At 43.4% G+C, this 16,786-nt stretch overlaps 2 protein-coding genes across 2 annotated transcripts in view; one reads left to right on the forward strand and one right to left on the reverse strand.

Moving 5' to 3' along the window:
- Positions 1-16,786, reverse strand: part of LOC134796096 (uncharacterized) — a 127,934-nt gene that overhangs the window by 76,809 nt on the left and 34,339 nt on the right. The gene's annotated exons all lie outside the window — the stretch shown is intronic.
- LOC134796975 (uncharacterized) lies at positions 9,596-11,032 on the forward strand. The gene is made up of 2 exons (XM_063769197.1): positions 9,596-10,861; positions 10,912-11,032. The coding sequence occupies exons 1-2, from the start codon at positions 9,825-9,827 to the stop codon at positions 11,015-11,017; spliced, it is 1,143 nt and encodes a 380-aa protein (XP_063625267.1). The 5' UTR covers positions 9,596-9,824; the 3' UTR covers positions 11,018-11,032.

Consider the following 16,786-nt stretch of genomic DNA (forward strand, 5'->3'; position numbering starts at 1 on the left):
TGGGATTAGTTGCCAAGCGGGCCCCAGGCTCCCATGAGCCGTGGCAAAAGCCGGGACAACGCGAGGAAGAAGAAGAATATGGCTCTCCTATAGTATCGCGTAAAATCACTGTAAGTGCCTTTATAATATTGGATCTAAAGGGGCCCACTGATTAACAGTCCGCCGGACGGTATCGACCTGTCAGTTAGAAGTTTGACAGTTCCGAACAACTGACAGGCCGGTACCGTCCGGCGAACATGCAATCAGTGGGCCCCTTAAGCGTTGATTACGAAACAGACGATTTGTAACAACTCACCATAGAACGCATGAGGCTCATAAATCGTTATAACTGACTAACAGCGATTGAAACATTGTACAAGCCCAGAGAGATAACACTTGATGCGCAGTTTCCACTGGCTACTGTCAATATCCTTATAATATTTTATTAGTACATATATCATTTAGAAAACTAGGACCATTTCACACACACGACTTAGATTAGACCCAGGGCTATGCAATGATTTTAAAGAAACCAGGCAACTTTACATATAATGTAACTACAAATAAATAAATAATTTACGCATATAAACTCACTGGTACTCAAATCTAGGACCTAAAACAAAACTATTGCCGGAAAATTCAATTCACAATAAATCTTTTGACGACCGGTCTGGCCTAGTGGGTAGTGACCCTGCCTATGAAGCCGATGGTCCCGGGTTCGATTCCTGGTAAGGGCCTTTATTTGTATGATGATACAGATATTTGTTCCTGCGTCATGGTTGTTTTCTATGTATTTAAGTATTTATATATTATATATATCGTTGTCTGAGTACCCACAACACAAGCCTTCTTGAGCTTACCGTGGGGCTTAGTCAATTTGTGTAAAAAAAATACTAATAATATTTGTGTAATATTTATTTATTATTTATTTATTTATTATCTTTTTTGACTGCTATTAACAAAAATACGCACACTATGCACTTTCCCCAATCGAACACCTGGTATGAAGTTCATGCATGTTACAAAATGTACGACTATATCCTAACCCCCTTATTCGTAAAACTTTACGGGCCTGATTTAGTTAAATTATATATGTTTTACCCCTTTCTTACAAATACATAAGTCAAAATGACAGATAAGGACAAACGATTATTAGCTAATTGAGGTTTGTAGCGCGTTTATGAATAAGGGGGATATCCTAATGCTAAATTAAAGATAAACATAAGGAAGTATCGGGAGATGCCACTTAATGGATACAATCGTGGGGCTACGAGACTTTGGCATATCACGCTATATCTTCCAAAGGTTGCTGACGACATCGATATGACATATTGACATTTAACGGGAAAGTTCTTTAGGATTCATAAATATGTGTTACATTGTCGATTTAAATTAATATAAATATATATATTTAGTCATATACCTGCTTATATTACTTATCTAATAGTATTTTTTTAAAATTTTGAATAGATAGTGAACAAAAAGTAAAATCTCATTTGAATTATCTTCTGCTGGTAAAAAAAATACATATTAGTTTCAGCATACAGTTATCCTTTAGCCAAAAATACCACGATCACCTGTACTGAAGAAAACGCAACTCACGCTCTTCAGGCAATAAGTCAATTGGCCTTCAGCCCGGTCATCAATGCGTCTAAGGGTCGGATGCACCAAGCCGTCTGTCACCGTTAAAGAGTTCGCTAAATTTTACTGTATGGGAAGCGTCATAGTAGTTCACTGCTGAGTGACGTTAGTCAGTTCATCAACTGTGGTTGGTGCAACTGGCCCTAAGGCATGCAAATGTACTACACCATTTCAAAAGGTTTTTACTCCGGCCAGACACCTCACTGCCAGTTTGGGTAATACAACACCACCACACCCTTGAAAACCTTTCTTTCAAGAAAAAAGGGTGTGTTTACACTATCCGTCGCGAGCCAAGTTTAATGCCACATTTTATTTACATAGACAATAATGCGCGCACGTGTTGCACCAGTCGTTAAAAAAATGGAATTTGTGCGCATCTGGTGCGGTTGGTGTGCGCTCGGCTTTAAATAATTTGGACGTAAAATCGGTGACAGGGGGGCAGACGAATGTGTTTTTTGACGATGTCGATGACGTTCGATGAACTTTTTACGTCAGTGATCGTAATTTAAAACGTAGCGTTTTTAGGCAAATACTAATAGCTCAATGCTGATTTACATATTCATCCATCGGTCAATATTTTTAGTCTTGGTTAAAATTTATTTTCGTATGTAACTATTCGGTTCGGTATACGCACGGTTACGTCTCCATCTTCATCTTATCAAGCGACGTATTACTCGACTTAGATTTAGCACGTTTTGTTTACTAACAAATCATACGTTCGGCATCTACTTAGTTACATGTCTGTGGTCATACTGTACGTAAACATAAAATCCGCCACGGACGCAGGTGGCCAATTACTCGCTAAACACCGGTGTGTCAAGGGCTTTACGGCGTTGTTATTGCACTTATTGCTTTTGCTGCGTAACAACAAAATTTAGTATCACTCAAACATAACATTTGTCATTTAATTTGATTTTAAAACTCTTTGTTTCTCTAATTCTTGCCTCTAATGCATATATTTATTTCTTTGACAAAAATAGTTTTTGTGTGTTTTTATAAGGGTAACAAAGTCGCGACCGATGACTCACTCTAGACCGGGCCGGGGCCGGCCCGGAGTTTTCGGCGCTTTGTTTTCTATGGAAAGCACCACGTGATCACCTATCAGCCGTCATAGAAAATGACATGTCGGACGCCTCCGCCCGGGCACGGCCCGGTCTAGCGTGAGTCATCCTTTAACTGGCCATTCTTTTAGTTCACTTATCTTATTTAGAACCTTACAAGAAATATTTTCAGAAATAAATACGTATCAAACATTTAAGTACTCAAAAGCTATAAGAAAATAAAACAAATATAACAAGATAAAAAAATATGTTCACTTCATAAATATTCTAGATATAACAGGGGCAAGATAAAAGGAATACCGCAATTATTGAATTAACAAACCAGAGATTAGAAGCGTCTTAAACTTACCCAAGTCAATACTAAAGCTACGTCAGACTGCAGAGGCCCTACCGCGAACCACGTTCGATATGTTGCCTCCTTGTCACACTTACGTACGAATTTACAAGTGCGACAGAGAGGCAACACGTCGAACGTGGTTCGTGGTAGGCCCTCTGTTTAAAGGCACTAGATATAACAGTAATTAGGGCTGATACTGCAAGTTCAACTAACCGGTGTCAAGTTCCAAGGGCTGCGTCAAAGGGACCGTCTGTTAAGCTATATTATCGCAGCTGGGCAAGTTATAGACGGCAGCGGATTTACTTTAAAAATAATGAACTAAGACTATTACTTAGTTTAAAGCTAAATTAAAATAAAATTTAAATAATTAAGGCGATGAAATGGGGGGTTGAAGTTTGTAGGAAAAAAATAACAAATTTCTACCAAAGAGGCCATATACGCCTAAAGCAAGCATTAAAACATTATATTCAAACTTTTGAAATGCAAATTCAGTTTATTTAATATTTTAAATCTTTGACTTTAGCCATAATTCCATTTGTATGGAGATTGTGCCGCCGCGCGTTACATTTTTTTTTTCACAAAATAAGGTAAAATATTCACTTGAATTGAATAGTTAGTTCACTTAGTGTGCGAAATAGTGCTCTTTTGTCTTATCTAATTTCATTTTCATACAATTTTTTCGTTTAATTTCTTAAGTTTAAGAGGTCCCTTTTGGTATATAATAAATGTATAGAGACTATAATAATATAAACAGTTATTAATGGAAGCATAGTTGCAAAGATTTTTTGTTCACGCGGTAATCGGGTATCTTTTATAGCTTGTACCAAAATCCGTGCACAACATCGGCTGTAAACGTTCAATTTGTCGGCAATTAGCTGTTGAAGAAACGCCAGGTTTGTGTGGGCCCACTGTTGGGCGATGCTATCGCGTGTAACGCGATACCAACACGTTTGTTTATTTATAACGCGTCTGTCTGTCTGTCGGTGACGAACTTATAATAGCAGTTCTGCTGCAGGCAACATACGAGTACAATCTGCAATCTGTACACTAACCTCATTCTAATTGGCAATTACGAATTGCATACTATTACAAATGATCCTAGAAAACCATACTTAGGTTCGTAATAACATATATAAAGTTACTATTCCTAGTTCATGGGACCATGGCGCTCTCTCTTCAAAATCCCCAATCCATGGGTACTAAGGTGTGAACTAGCCTAAGCCTTCTTTTTCTATGAGTGGAGACCTGTGCCCATTAGTAGAACGTTTGCGTAATCGCTATTAACACTGCCAAATCTTGTGAATAACAGAGTCGTCATGTAACAATCTAACAATAGATATGGTTAAAAACATTTAGTTTTTATTTTTTTAGGAGTTAGTTAAAATCATTGTCACACTATAATTAGGAGTAAAAATGGATTGTTGATCATTTTACTGTGAACAGAATTAAGATAAACGAATATTATTTTTCTCTTAAAAAGTTACTCGTTAATTTACTATAATTAATGAAGTATAGTAGTTAATTATGTTCTCTGAAGTTGCCAATGCCACAAATCCGTTAGTTCTCCACTCCTGCGCACTGACAAAGGGCAGACCTTGAGCGTTTGCTTAACGTGCTACGTGTATTAGCAATTCTAGGCAATTTAGTGTTGTTAGGCATTATACTTAAATCATTATTGAATTAAAATGATACGTAACGTATTAATTTTAAAGGGTTTTCTCAGAAAAACTCGTTAAGTCTTCTGCTGGTGAATAAACCATTACTTCAGGTTACTAGAGATGAATTTACAGTATACATATGTATATCCATACTACGGGTATGAATTTGGTTATTTTCCTAATTTTTGATTATTTACCTATAATGCAATATACAACTACGCTCGCCACTGAAGGAGAACTTATTTACTCTTGTTAGTCTTGTTTAAGGATTTCATATTTTTTCAACTATGTATAATGCCAACATTTGCTTATATACAGTCTGCTCAAAATGTTATCAGTGTACTTATTTCAAGTTATCATTTATGTAATAAGCTTGAAGTAAGTTTCACCCACAAGGTTTAGCCTCAGACAAAAATAAACGAATTCAGATGAAAACGTAAACCATCAATTTTTTGAACCAAACAAAGCGACGCAAAAACACAAAAGCTTGGAATAAGCTTGACCCACAAAGGCCCGGTCAGCGGCACAATTACATGCAGCTACTGTTCTATGCGTTCGCTATCGGCGATCCGACTCGTGACTCGCTTCTGAACCCGTGCCTCTGCGCCCAGGCAAATAGGGTTGCCACTTAAGGCAAACAGTGTCGTGTAATATTATTATTTGGATTTTATATGAAGCGTCAAAAAATTAAGACATTTTTTTTAGTGCTTAGTGTATGTATCAGTCATTTAAGAGACAAGTAAGCTTTTTTGAAACAGCAATTATGTACCTTATAAATAAAATATTATAAGTAATAAGCATGTACGTAGATTTATATTTCCATAGATTCCTAGATACAGGTGTCAAGATTACATGAATGGAAGAAACATACCTACATGAGGGTAAAGTCGGTAGCACTAAATAAAAGGTCCTCTGTCATTGGATTTCGTTTGATCCATACTGAATGCGATAGCGTGTGTGATAAATCATCCAGTTTGACATATTAAAATGGTAATTACGTTATTATATTAATATTATGCGAAAATAATTAAGTTTAGACTGAAAAATTACTATTAGTAATGTCTCGTTACTTGACCTTATTACTCTTATTGTAAATAATCTAAGATAACCGTACATTTTATTGAACCTTCGTCAGCTAATCTGGGTAGGTATATTTGCAAAAATATGAGTAGGTACATGTTTCGTGTAGCCACAATCGTATTGTATAGTTTGTGGACACATTTTGTTGATAAATAAATTGCTTATTGGTATAGCATTGACAACCCTAAACGCTACCTGAGCAGCACCAACACTTTTTGCCTCCGATATCTAATGACAAAGGCATCATTATCTAATCATGGCTTGTCGGGTTTTTTACCAAGACAGAGTCAATACTGGCTTATGTTGCCAGCTCGGTATGGACTCGGTAATGCTTTGAACAGATCTTAAAACACTATGACCTAGTGAAAACGGGTGAAAATCAGGCAAACAGAAATACAACTGGGCTTTGGGCGGACGCAACTTATACATAGGTAGGTTGCAAGGAAACTCGACTTACTTCATTATAAGATTTATAAGATACCGCATATGATCAATTCACCACTGTTCCAAAAACACATATTAAAGTATGACAATTTTAATACGAAATATTGCGGCAAGAAACGTCTGCGAACGATGCTATTATGCTTAGAATAAATTTTAAAGTGGAAAAATTACTGTCTTGAGTGAGAATTGAACTCACGGCCTCTTTCACTTTCAACTAAACATTTCTTCTTTTTTTCTTTATTCACTCTTTTTTACTTTTAAATTTATTCTAAGCTTAATATTTCGATTGTGTTTGCACTTGTCGACCATAAAATAGATTTAATTAAATTCTTCGTGTTTATTTTCAATAATATGTTACTTACTTCAAATTCGTTATTATATTATACTTTATACTACATTAGTGTTATAAAACTCGCCACAATCAAGTAGCATATATAAAACTTTGTAGATAAGCAATATTGAGTGTATGATACATGAACCGACCAGGGTGTATTACAATTATTTATCAATTTGAAGTAATGACGCGTGCGGCAGCGATCTGAATATAATGGTTCGAATTACAGCCGTTTGTTACCTCTACATGCGTGTTCTCTAATAACGCACGTGAAAGTTGTCTATGGATAACAATACGTACCACGTGTTATAAAGCTTCAATCTACTGACTAGAAAATAAAGACTTCGTGTCTTTAACTACCGTTAGTTACTTTTCATTTCTACCTGTAATTTTTTTAAGTATAACTACATAAACTATTTATACATATCCTAAAAAGACACTGGGCATGTAGTGGAGTGTGCTCAAGCCATAAAAAGGTCAAATACGGCGTTCACTGAATAAGAGATTTCCTTTGGTAGAATCTTTGTGTCCCTAAAATGTATTTAAGAAGTGGAGCCACCCAGATTTTTGATGCAGGTGGGGGATGGGGGGGTTTTAAGGGTCGGTGACGTCTGAGGTTAATATTTTTTTAAGTATAGGTTCTATGTCGAGTTTAGTATCATTTTCAACTAAATCAAAGATGTAGACATAGATTTCATCAAAATCGGTTCAGCCGTTATTGATTTCCCATACAACTTACACCTTCCTTTTCACTTTTGAGAGATTTGTTTTTGAATAAAAAGTATCCTATGATCTTCCCCGGGACTCAGAATATCTCTATACCAAATTTTATCTAAATCGGTTCAGCGGTTATTGGATCCCCATACAAATTTCCACTTCCATTTTCACACCCTTAAGGGATGATTTTTGAGATTAAAAGTATGCTATGTTATTCCCTGGGACTGAAACTAGCTCTGTAACAAATTTTAACTAAATTGGTTTAGCAGTTTAGGCGTGAAGAGGAATAAAAAAAAAGTATTAAAAAAAAAATAATTTACATCAAAAATCTCGGTGGCTCCACTTCTTAAATCCATCCTTGGGTCCTAATGACCAATCCTGCCAAAGGAAATCTCTTGTTCACGCAACGCCGTATCCCACCCCCAGCACCTTCCGCTAATGCTGTGGCATTGACTTAGGTATAGGTATATAGAAACTTTCAGAAAAAGTGTTTTTTTTTTATTGTCAACTTTTGGGTTATTACTACTCAGAATCATGAGGACTATCGAGTTAAAAAAAACGAAAAATCATGTATAGTTCCGTGACGCATATTCACATAAAACATTAACAACATCGTAAGAACCATCACAAAATTGACACCAAAATTGTGTATGAAAAACTGGGGACACTTTTTTTATACAATAGTCCTCGTAATTTTTCTTGTTTCTTCTTCATAATTCTTCTTGTCGCTACTTCACGTTTCAGAAAATAAATGGGTCCTTAAACACAGTAGGTACTCCCGTCAAAATTACATGAACTCAATATCGAGCTAAGGTACTATTCTGAATGTTTACAAAAAAAATCTAAAATTTTATTTGGCGTTCCCCTGCAGACCCGGTGTTACTTTGAAATGAGATTCTAACTTGCATTGTACCATTTGTACCCAACAACACAACTAAATAGGTCGATCGAATTAACTACTGTCATTGGCAAGTAAATAGCATAAGCGTGAACTAAGACTGTTCGTGACATAATCACGAATTCATAACAACCTAGCAGACCTAGGATACCCTAGGCACGTACTGGTCATGTTCAGGGCTCTAGGAATGGAATACCTAATTGTTATGTGGACAGTTACGGGGTGTACCGTTAAATTGACCTGATTCTCACGTGATTTAAGGAGTTTTAGGTATCTTAAAAGATTTCAGCCGAAAGGGTTGCAATTTAATTTAAGTGCAGGGAGCTAAACATTTTCATACTACAGATAGGTATTAGCTTACATTAAATCTTGCTGTGCTGGCTGTATACAGTGGAACAACTTATGGAATGTTGGCTGTGAGTACTTTCGGTAGATTATGAATCACAGATTTTGGTTTTTATGCAGTTCTTATGTGTCTGTATTACATGTACGTAAAATTCCATAATTCTGTGACACTGTTTTTCTTATTCTGGTTACATAAAACGTTACCAGCTGCATGATCCTTGATAATACAATCATTATCATTAACAGGAAAAATCATCGAATGATTTCCTAGTGCGGCGCGCATGCGTACGCGCAGGATCTGGGTCAAGAACGAGCGCATTATGAATAATTTTTCAACGATCATCGCTATTAGTTTTGCGAAATAACACAGTTTGCGGTGTAATGATTTGATTATCATTTGTTATTTAGCGTTCGTGTCGTTTACGGTATAATGGTAATTTTACAAATGACTTGGATCCTAGAATTATTAAGTAATGCACTAGTCTCTGCCCGCGATTTTGTCCTCCCACCCCCCACTTGCCCTCCTCAGTATTCCCATATTGACTTTTATCCCCAATTCGCCCTCTTAAGAGATGCATTTGAGGATAAAGGGCCCGATTCGTATTTTGAAATAGACATCTATTAGATATCTTTTAGACATCACCAAGATACATAACGATATGTTTAAGATCTAACCTGTCAAATTTGACATTTGCGTGATTCTGGAGATACCCTTGAATGATTTCCACAGGATATGACTTAGAGATCCAATTCACATCTAATAGATATCTTACTCTATCTAACGTAAAAGTGACATTGGTTGCGAGAATTGCGCTGCAAAAGAGAACTAGTTGATATCTAAACTATAACGTATCTAGAATGGATCTAGTTCGTGTCGTCTCTTGTGAATATCTTGAAGTTCGAATACGGCAGAAAGTCTCCTAAATGTTTCTTATTGGCCCATGTCATAATTTGCGTGCCAAATTTAATTTTTTAAATTCTAAACCGTTCTAATTAGTCCGTTTAAATATCTATTTTTATACATACCTACATTTTTATTTTCAACTTTTAGCTGTGTGTATTGGATCACTCAGTTTTATATAATAATAATAATAAAAAAAAAAACCGCTGACACTGACAGACGTCCTTTTACATTTCTTTACAAAAAATATATTTTTACATGTGGTTTTTGCCCTAAAAGACTGATCATATACCCACCGTGAACCGAGTTATTTGTAAATCTTGCGGACAACTCATATAATTGAGTATTAAAAACCACGACCATGGGTTGCAGTCGTTACTACCGTGTTGACATTTGTCATACACCAGCGGCAAAACCAGGCAATTAGAAATGATAACAAGAAGTCGAACTAAAGCGGTAACAACTAGCGCACGCCCACCACCCCCGCCCGCCTCGTCCACTTCCTCGTCCACATCGTCGTCAGGCGACGAGTTCGCAACGGCGCCTGACACAGACGGGTCCAGTGACGAGAGCGGGCCGCCGCCGCCGCCGCCACGACCACCTGCGCGACGAGGGCGGCCACCGCTGCCGGCACGCTTGGGGCCTGCGGGACATCCTGCCCCGCCCACGGCTCCCGCTACCGGTGGTATAGTGCGACGCATGAGATGGACTCGAGACATAAACGAGAATGTCATGCGCGCCTATTATGGGGCTACAGAGGGGGGAACACAGCTGTCCGCCTATCGTTCGAGAATACTGCCTTTGTTTCAGACTCTTGAACCCACCATCACCGTGTCGGAGCAGCGATTATCGGATCAGGTGCGCGTCATTCAGCGGCTAAAGCGCTTGGATGACGCGACACTTGATCGACTTCGCCAGGAGGCTCTCTCTGCTCGCGCGGACTCCACCTCGGTGCGAGATCTACCCGCCACGTCGCCGGATCCGGTGCCCGTACCCGACCTGGCACCGGAGGCGCCACGGGTTGATTTCTGTACCGACGAGGGGGACTTCGCGAGTCAGAATGTGAGTACGACTGCTAATGAGCAACTGAGGAGGACTTTGGAAGAGGCGATTACACAGTATCGCGTCACAACCAACTCTAGGCCACGATTACCACGTCTGCCTATGAATAGACGCAATCTAGCGCTAATGGGAGCCCTAAACGCTTTACTAGAGCCATATTTACGGACTAGTAAAGATTTAGATGATACGCACTCGATCATGTACTGCGGAGCCATCGCGGCGTGCCGTGTTGCTCGCGTCAAGTTTCCGGACGCTGAACGTGCACCTAGGACCGTCGGTGGTGTCCCTGCATGGCAAGTGCGGATCGAGCGACGTATCAGCTCGTTTAGGACTCTCATCGCAAAGCTGATCTGCTTCAGGGGGGGCAACAATCGCCCCCGAGTAATGCGCTTTGTGAACCAGGCGTTCGCGGGGACGGATATCGGGCCCCGCGACTACATGGCCAATGTCACAGAGCGCATCGACTTTCTAAAGCAAAAAGTCTATGCATGGGCAAACCGTATTCGCCGCTACAGAGAGCGTGTGGATCGATTCCAGCAGAATCGCCTTTTTCAAAGTGACCAAAGGAAAGTGTACCGAAGGTGGGAGGAAGCCAACCTGCGTGTCGTACGCCCGACACGCAGCCGCCGGATGCTACTGCCACGACTGACTTCTGGCGTAGCATCTGGTCGGTGCCTGCCGGGCACACCGAGGGGAGTTGGATGAGTGTTGTCGAGCATGAGCGCGAGTCCATCGAACCCATGGGGGCAGTCATCATCAGCCCCGATGACGTGAGTTGTGCCATCCGCACGGCCCAGAACTGGAAAAGTCCTGGGCCGGATGGATTGCACAACTTCTGGCTAAAGTGGTTCCGATGCTCGCACTCGCGCTTGGCAGCACAATTTCAACAAGCCCTCGAGCTTGGTTCTCTTCCACCTTCCTTAACAACTGGTGTCACCTTCCTGCTCTATAAGTCCGGTAGTACCACGGAAGCGAAGAACTACAGACCCATCACATGCTTGCCTACACTATACAAGCTCCTTACATCCATTTTGAGAGCAAAAATCAACGCGCACATTGTTGCAAACAATATTCTGGCTTCCGCTCAAAATTGATGTAGGGTTGGGTCCCGTGGTACTAAAGAGCTCCTCCTTATAGACATGACCATCTGCCAACAAATCCGACGGAACAGGGGGGCCCTCTCAGCCGCTTGGATTGACTACAAGAAGGCCTATGATTCGGTGCCTCATTCATGGTTGGGGAGGGTCTTAGAGTTGTATAAAGTTGATGCAGCTTTGAGAGCCTTCCTAAGCACGTGTATGAGGCAGTGGACCACAGTCCTTCGTCAACCAGGAGGCGGGGATGACCGCCCTGGCCCGCAGGATTTTATAAGGATTGAGCGAGGAATCTTTCAGGGCGACAGTCTGAGTCCCCTGTGGTTCTGCCTAGCTCTGAATCCCCTCAGCACCCTGCTGAAAGATTTGGGACTAGGTTGCCGGCTTCAGAGAGAGGGTGAAGTCATTTCTCACCTTCTGTACATGGATGACCTCAAATTATTTGCACCAAATAGCCAAGACTTGTTGGAGCTACTGAAAACCACCGAAGTCTTCAGTAATGCCATCAACATGGAATTTGGTATCGATAAATGTGCGGTTATGCATGTACAGCGGGGGAGGGTTGTAAATTCAACAAATTTACAACTCTCTGAGACAATGTCTTTCAGATCTATCTCTGAATCAGAAACCTATAAATACCTTGGTATGTCACAGTCGTTGGGTATTGAGGATGAGGGTATTAGACGGTCGGTGAAGGAGCGCTTTTTCAGTCGGCTCACAAAAGTCCTAAACAGTCTTTTGTCAGGAGGCAACAAAGTGCGCGCCTTCAACGCCTGGGTAATGCCCCTACTCACATACTCCTTTGGCATACTAAGGTGGACTCAGACCGAGCTGGACGCCCTGGATCGGAGGGTCCGATCACTGTTCACCACACATCGTATGCTACACCCACGCTCGTCAGTTATGAGATTGTACATCCCACGGAAGTGTGGAGGCCGAGGCTTCCTAAATGCCAAGGATCTCCATAACCGCGAGGTGTACAATCTCAGGAATTATTTCCTTAACAACGAGTGTGGGATGCATCGTGATGTGGTGGCAGTAGACAGAAACCTAACGCCGCTCTCCTTGGCAAACGAGAACTGGCGCAAACCTGTGGTACTAAGTACTGCGGATCGCAAGGCGGCATGGGAGAGTAAGGTGCTACACGGGCGGTTCTACAAGGCCCTCACGGGACCCGACGTGGACCTGCTCGCGTCGGTGAACTGGTTACGATTCGGGGACCTCTTCGGAGAAACCGAGGGTTTTGCCTGTGCAATTGCGGACGAAGTGATGATGACGAACAACTATCGGAAATATATCCTGAAGGACGGTACGGTCGACATTTGTCGGGCATGCCGCCGTCCCGGAGAGTCACTCAGGCATATCATTTCCGGTTGTTCTCATCTTGCTAACGGCGAGTACTTGCACAGACATAATCTCGTAGCCAGGATTATTCACCAGCAACTTGCTCTTCTATACGGCCTTGTGGACCGCGAAGTACCGTACTACAAGTACTTACCTGCGCCTGTTCTCGAGAATGGTCGTGCCACGCTCTATTGGGATCGATCTATCATCACTGACAGGACTATTGTAGCCAATAAGCCTGACATCGTGATAATAGATCGATCGCAACGTCGGGCCGTGCTCGTTGACATCACCATCCCCCATGATGAGAATCTCGTGAAAGCCGAGAAGGACAAGTCCAGTAAGTACCTAGACTTGGCTCACGAGATAACAGCCATGTGGGATGTTGATTCGACGATCATTGTCCCGATAGTCGTTTCAGTAAACGGTCTAATAGCGAAGAGTCTCGACCAACACCTTGAGAGACTCTCGCTAGGTGGTTGGATCAAGGGTCAGATGCAGAAGGCGGTGATCTTGGACACGGCGCGGATAGTCCGCCGGTTCCTCTCTCTGCAGCCCTGACCACCGGTAGCTTGGGCCTTGCCCCGCTGCTGGCGGCACCCTAGGTTAGGTTTTTTATAATGTGTTTATATTAATTTTTATTGTTTTGTAAGTGTTTTTATATTTTACTTTTATATTCATATTATAAATAACCTAACTTAAGATGAGAAATGAATAAAGAGAATAATAATAAGTACACAATTCCATACACACGCCACGGACATGACATTTGTTTGACAAAACGGTCAACGCAATATTACGGCAAAACAGTAAATAACGTACGCAAAGAATGATTACGAGGAGTCAAAGACGTGCAGCGGAGTCGACCAACAACGCACGACCACCACCCCCGCCCGCTCCGTCCAGTTCCGCGTCCACAACGTCGTCAGGCGACGAGTTCGCAACGGCGCCTGACACAGACGGGTCCAGTGACGAGAGCGGGCCGCCGCCGCCGCCGCCACGACCACCTGCGCGACGAGGGCGGCCACCGCTGCCGGCACGCTTGGGGCCTGCGGGACATCCTGCCCCGCCCACGGCTCCCGCTACCGGTGGTATAGTGCGACGCATGAGATGGACTCGAAACATGAACGAGAATGTCATGCGCGCCTATTATGGGGCTACAGAGGGCGGAACACAGCTATCAGCCTATCGTTCGAGAATACTGCCTCTGTTTCAGGCTCTTGAACCTACCATCACCGTGTCGGAGCAGCGATTATCGGATCAGGTGCGCGTCATTCAGCGGCTAAAGCGCTTGGATGACGCGACACTTGATCGGCTTCGCCAGGAGGCTCTCTCTGCTCGCGCGGACTCCACCTCGGTGCGAGATCTGCCCGCCACGTCGCCGGATCCGGTGCCCGCACCCGACCTGGCACCGGGGGCGCCACGGGTTGATTTCTGTACCGACGAGGGGGACTTCGCGAGTCAGAATGTGAGTACAACTGCTAATGAGCAACTGAGGAGGACTTTGGAAGAGGCGATTACGCAGTATCGCGCCACAACCAACTCTAGGCCCCGATTACCACGTCTGCCTATGAATAGACGCAATCTAGCGCTAATGGGAGCCCTAAACGCTTTACTAGAACCACATTTGCGGACTAGTAAAGATTTAGATGATACGCACTCGATCATGTACTGCGGAGCCATCGCGGCGTGCCGTGTTGCTCGCGTCAAGTTCCCGGACGCTGAACGTGCACCTAGGACCGTCGGAGGTGTCCCTGCATGGCAAGCGCGGATCGAGCGACGTATCAGCTCGTTTAGGACTCTCATCGCAAAGCTGATCTGCTTCAGGGGGGGAAACAATCGCCCCCGAGTAATGCGCTTTGTGAACCAGGCGTTCGCGGGGACGGATATTAGGCCCCGCGACTACATGGCCAATGTCACAGAGCGCATCGACTTTCTAAAGCAGAAAGTCTATGCATGGGCAAACCGTATTCGCCGCTACAGAGAGCGTGTGGATCGATTTCAGCAGAATCGCCTTTTTCAAGGTGACCAAAGGAAGGTGTACCGAAAGTGGGAGGAAACCAACCTTCGTACGCCCGACACGCAGCCGCCGGATGTTACTGCCATGACCGACTTCTGGCGTAGCATCTGGTCGGTGCCTGTCGGACACACCGAGGGGGGTTGGATGAGTGTTGTCGAGCGTGAGTGCGAGTCCATCGAACCTATGGGGGCAGTCACCATCAGCCCCGATGACGTCAGTTGTGCCATCCGCACGGCCCAAAACTGGAAAAGTCCTGGGTCGGATGGATTGCACAACTTCTGGCTAAAGTGGTTCCGATGCTCGCACTCCTGCTTGGCAGCACAATTTCAACAAGCCCTCGAGCTTGGTTCTCTCCCACCTTCCTTAACAACTGGTGTCACCTTCCTGCTCTATAAGTCCGGTAGTACCACGGAAGCGAAGAACTACAGACCCATCACATGCTTGCCTACACTCTACAAGCTCCTTACATCCATTTTGAGAGCAAAAATCAACGCGCACATTGTCGCAAACAATATTCTGGCTTCCGCTCAAAATGGATGTAGGGTTGGGTCCCGTGGTACTAAAGAGCTCCTCCTCATAGACATGACCATCTGCCAACAAATCCGGCGGAACAAGGGTGCCCTCTCGGCCGCTTGGATTGACTACAAGAAGGCCTATGATTCGGTGCCTCATTCATGGTTGGGGAGGGTCTTAGAGCTGTATAAAGTTGATGCAGCTTTGAGAGCCTTCCTAAGCGCGTGTATGAGACAGTGGACCACAGTCCTTCGTCAACCAGGAGGCCGGGATGACCGCCCTGGCCCGCAGGATTTTATAAGGATTGAGCGAGGAATCTTTCAGGGCGACAGTCTGAGTCCCCTGTGGTTCTGCCTAGCTTTGAATCCCCTCAGCACCCTGCTGAAGGATTTGGGACTAGGTTGTCGGCTTCGGATAGAGGGTGAAGTCATTTCTCACCTTCTGTACATGGATGACCTCAAATTATTTGCACCAAATAGCCAAGACTTGTTGGAGCTACTGAAAACCACCGAAGTTTTCAGTAGTGCCATCCACATGGAGTTTGGTGTCGATAAATGTGCGGTTATGCATGTACAGCGGGGGAGGGTTGTAAATTCAACAAATTTACAACTTTCTGAGACAATGTCTTTCAGATCTATCTCTGAATCAGAAACCTATAAATACCTTGGTATGTCACAGTCGTTGGGTATTGAGGACGAGGGTATTAGACGGTCGGTGAAGGAGCGCTTTTTCAGTCGGCTCACAAAAGTCCTTAACAGTCTTTTGTCAGGAGGCAACAAAGTGCGCGCCTTCAACGCCTGGGTAATGCCCCTACTCACATACTCCTTTGGCATACTAAGGTGGACTCGACCGAGCTGGACGCCCTGGATCGGAGGGTCCGATCACTGCTCACCGCACATCGCATGCTACACCCACGCTCGTCAGTTATGAGATTGTACATCCCACGGAAGTGTGGAGGCCGAGGCTTCCTAAACGCCAAGGATCTCCACAACCACGAGGTGTACAATCTCAGGAACTATTTCCTTAACAACGAGTGTGGGATGCATCGTGATGTGGTGGCAGTAGATAGGAACCTCACGCCGCTTTCCTTGGCAAACGAGAACTGGCGCAAACCTGTGGTACTAAGTACTGCGGATCGCAAGGCGGCATGGGAGAGTAAGGTGCTACACGGGCGGTTCTACAAGGCCCTCACGGGACCCGATGTGGACCTGCTCGCGTCGGTGAACTGGTTACGATTCGGGGACCTCTTCGGAGAAACCGAGGGTTTTGCCTGTGCAATTGCGGACGAAGTGATGATGACGAACAACTATCGGAAATATATCCTGAAGGACGGTACGGTCGACATCTGTCGGGCATGC

This window comes from Cydia splendana, chromosome 1 (genome assembly GCF_910591565.1).
Source record: "Cydia splendana chromosome 1, ilCydSple1.2, whole genome shotgun sequence".
NCBI classification, from domain to species: Eukaryota; Metazoa; Arthropoda; class Insecta; order Lepidoptera; family Tortricidae; genus Cydia; species Cydia splendana.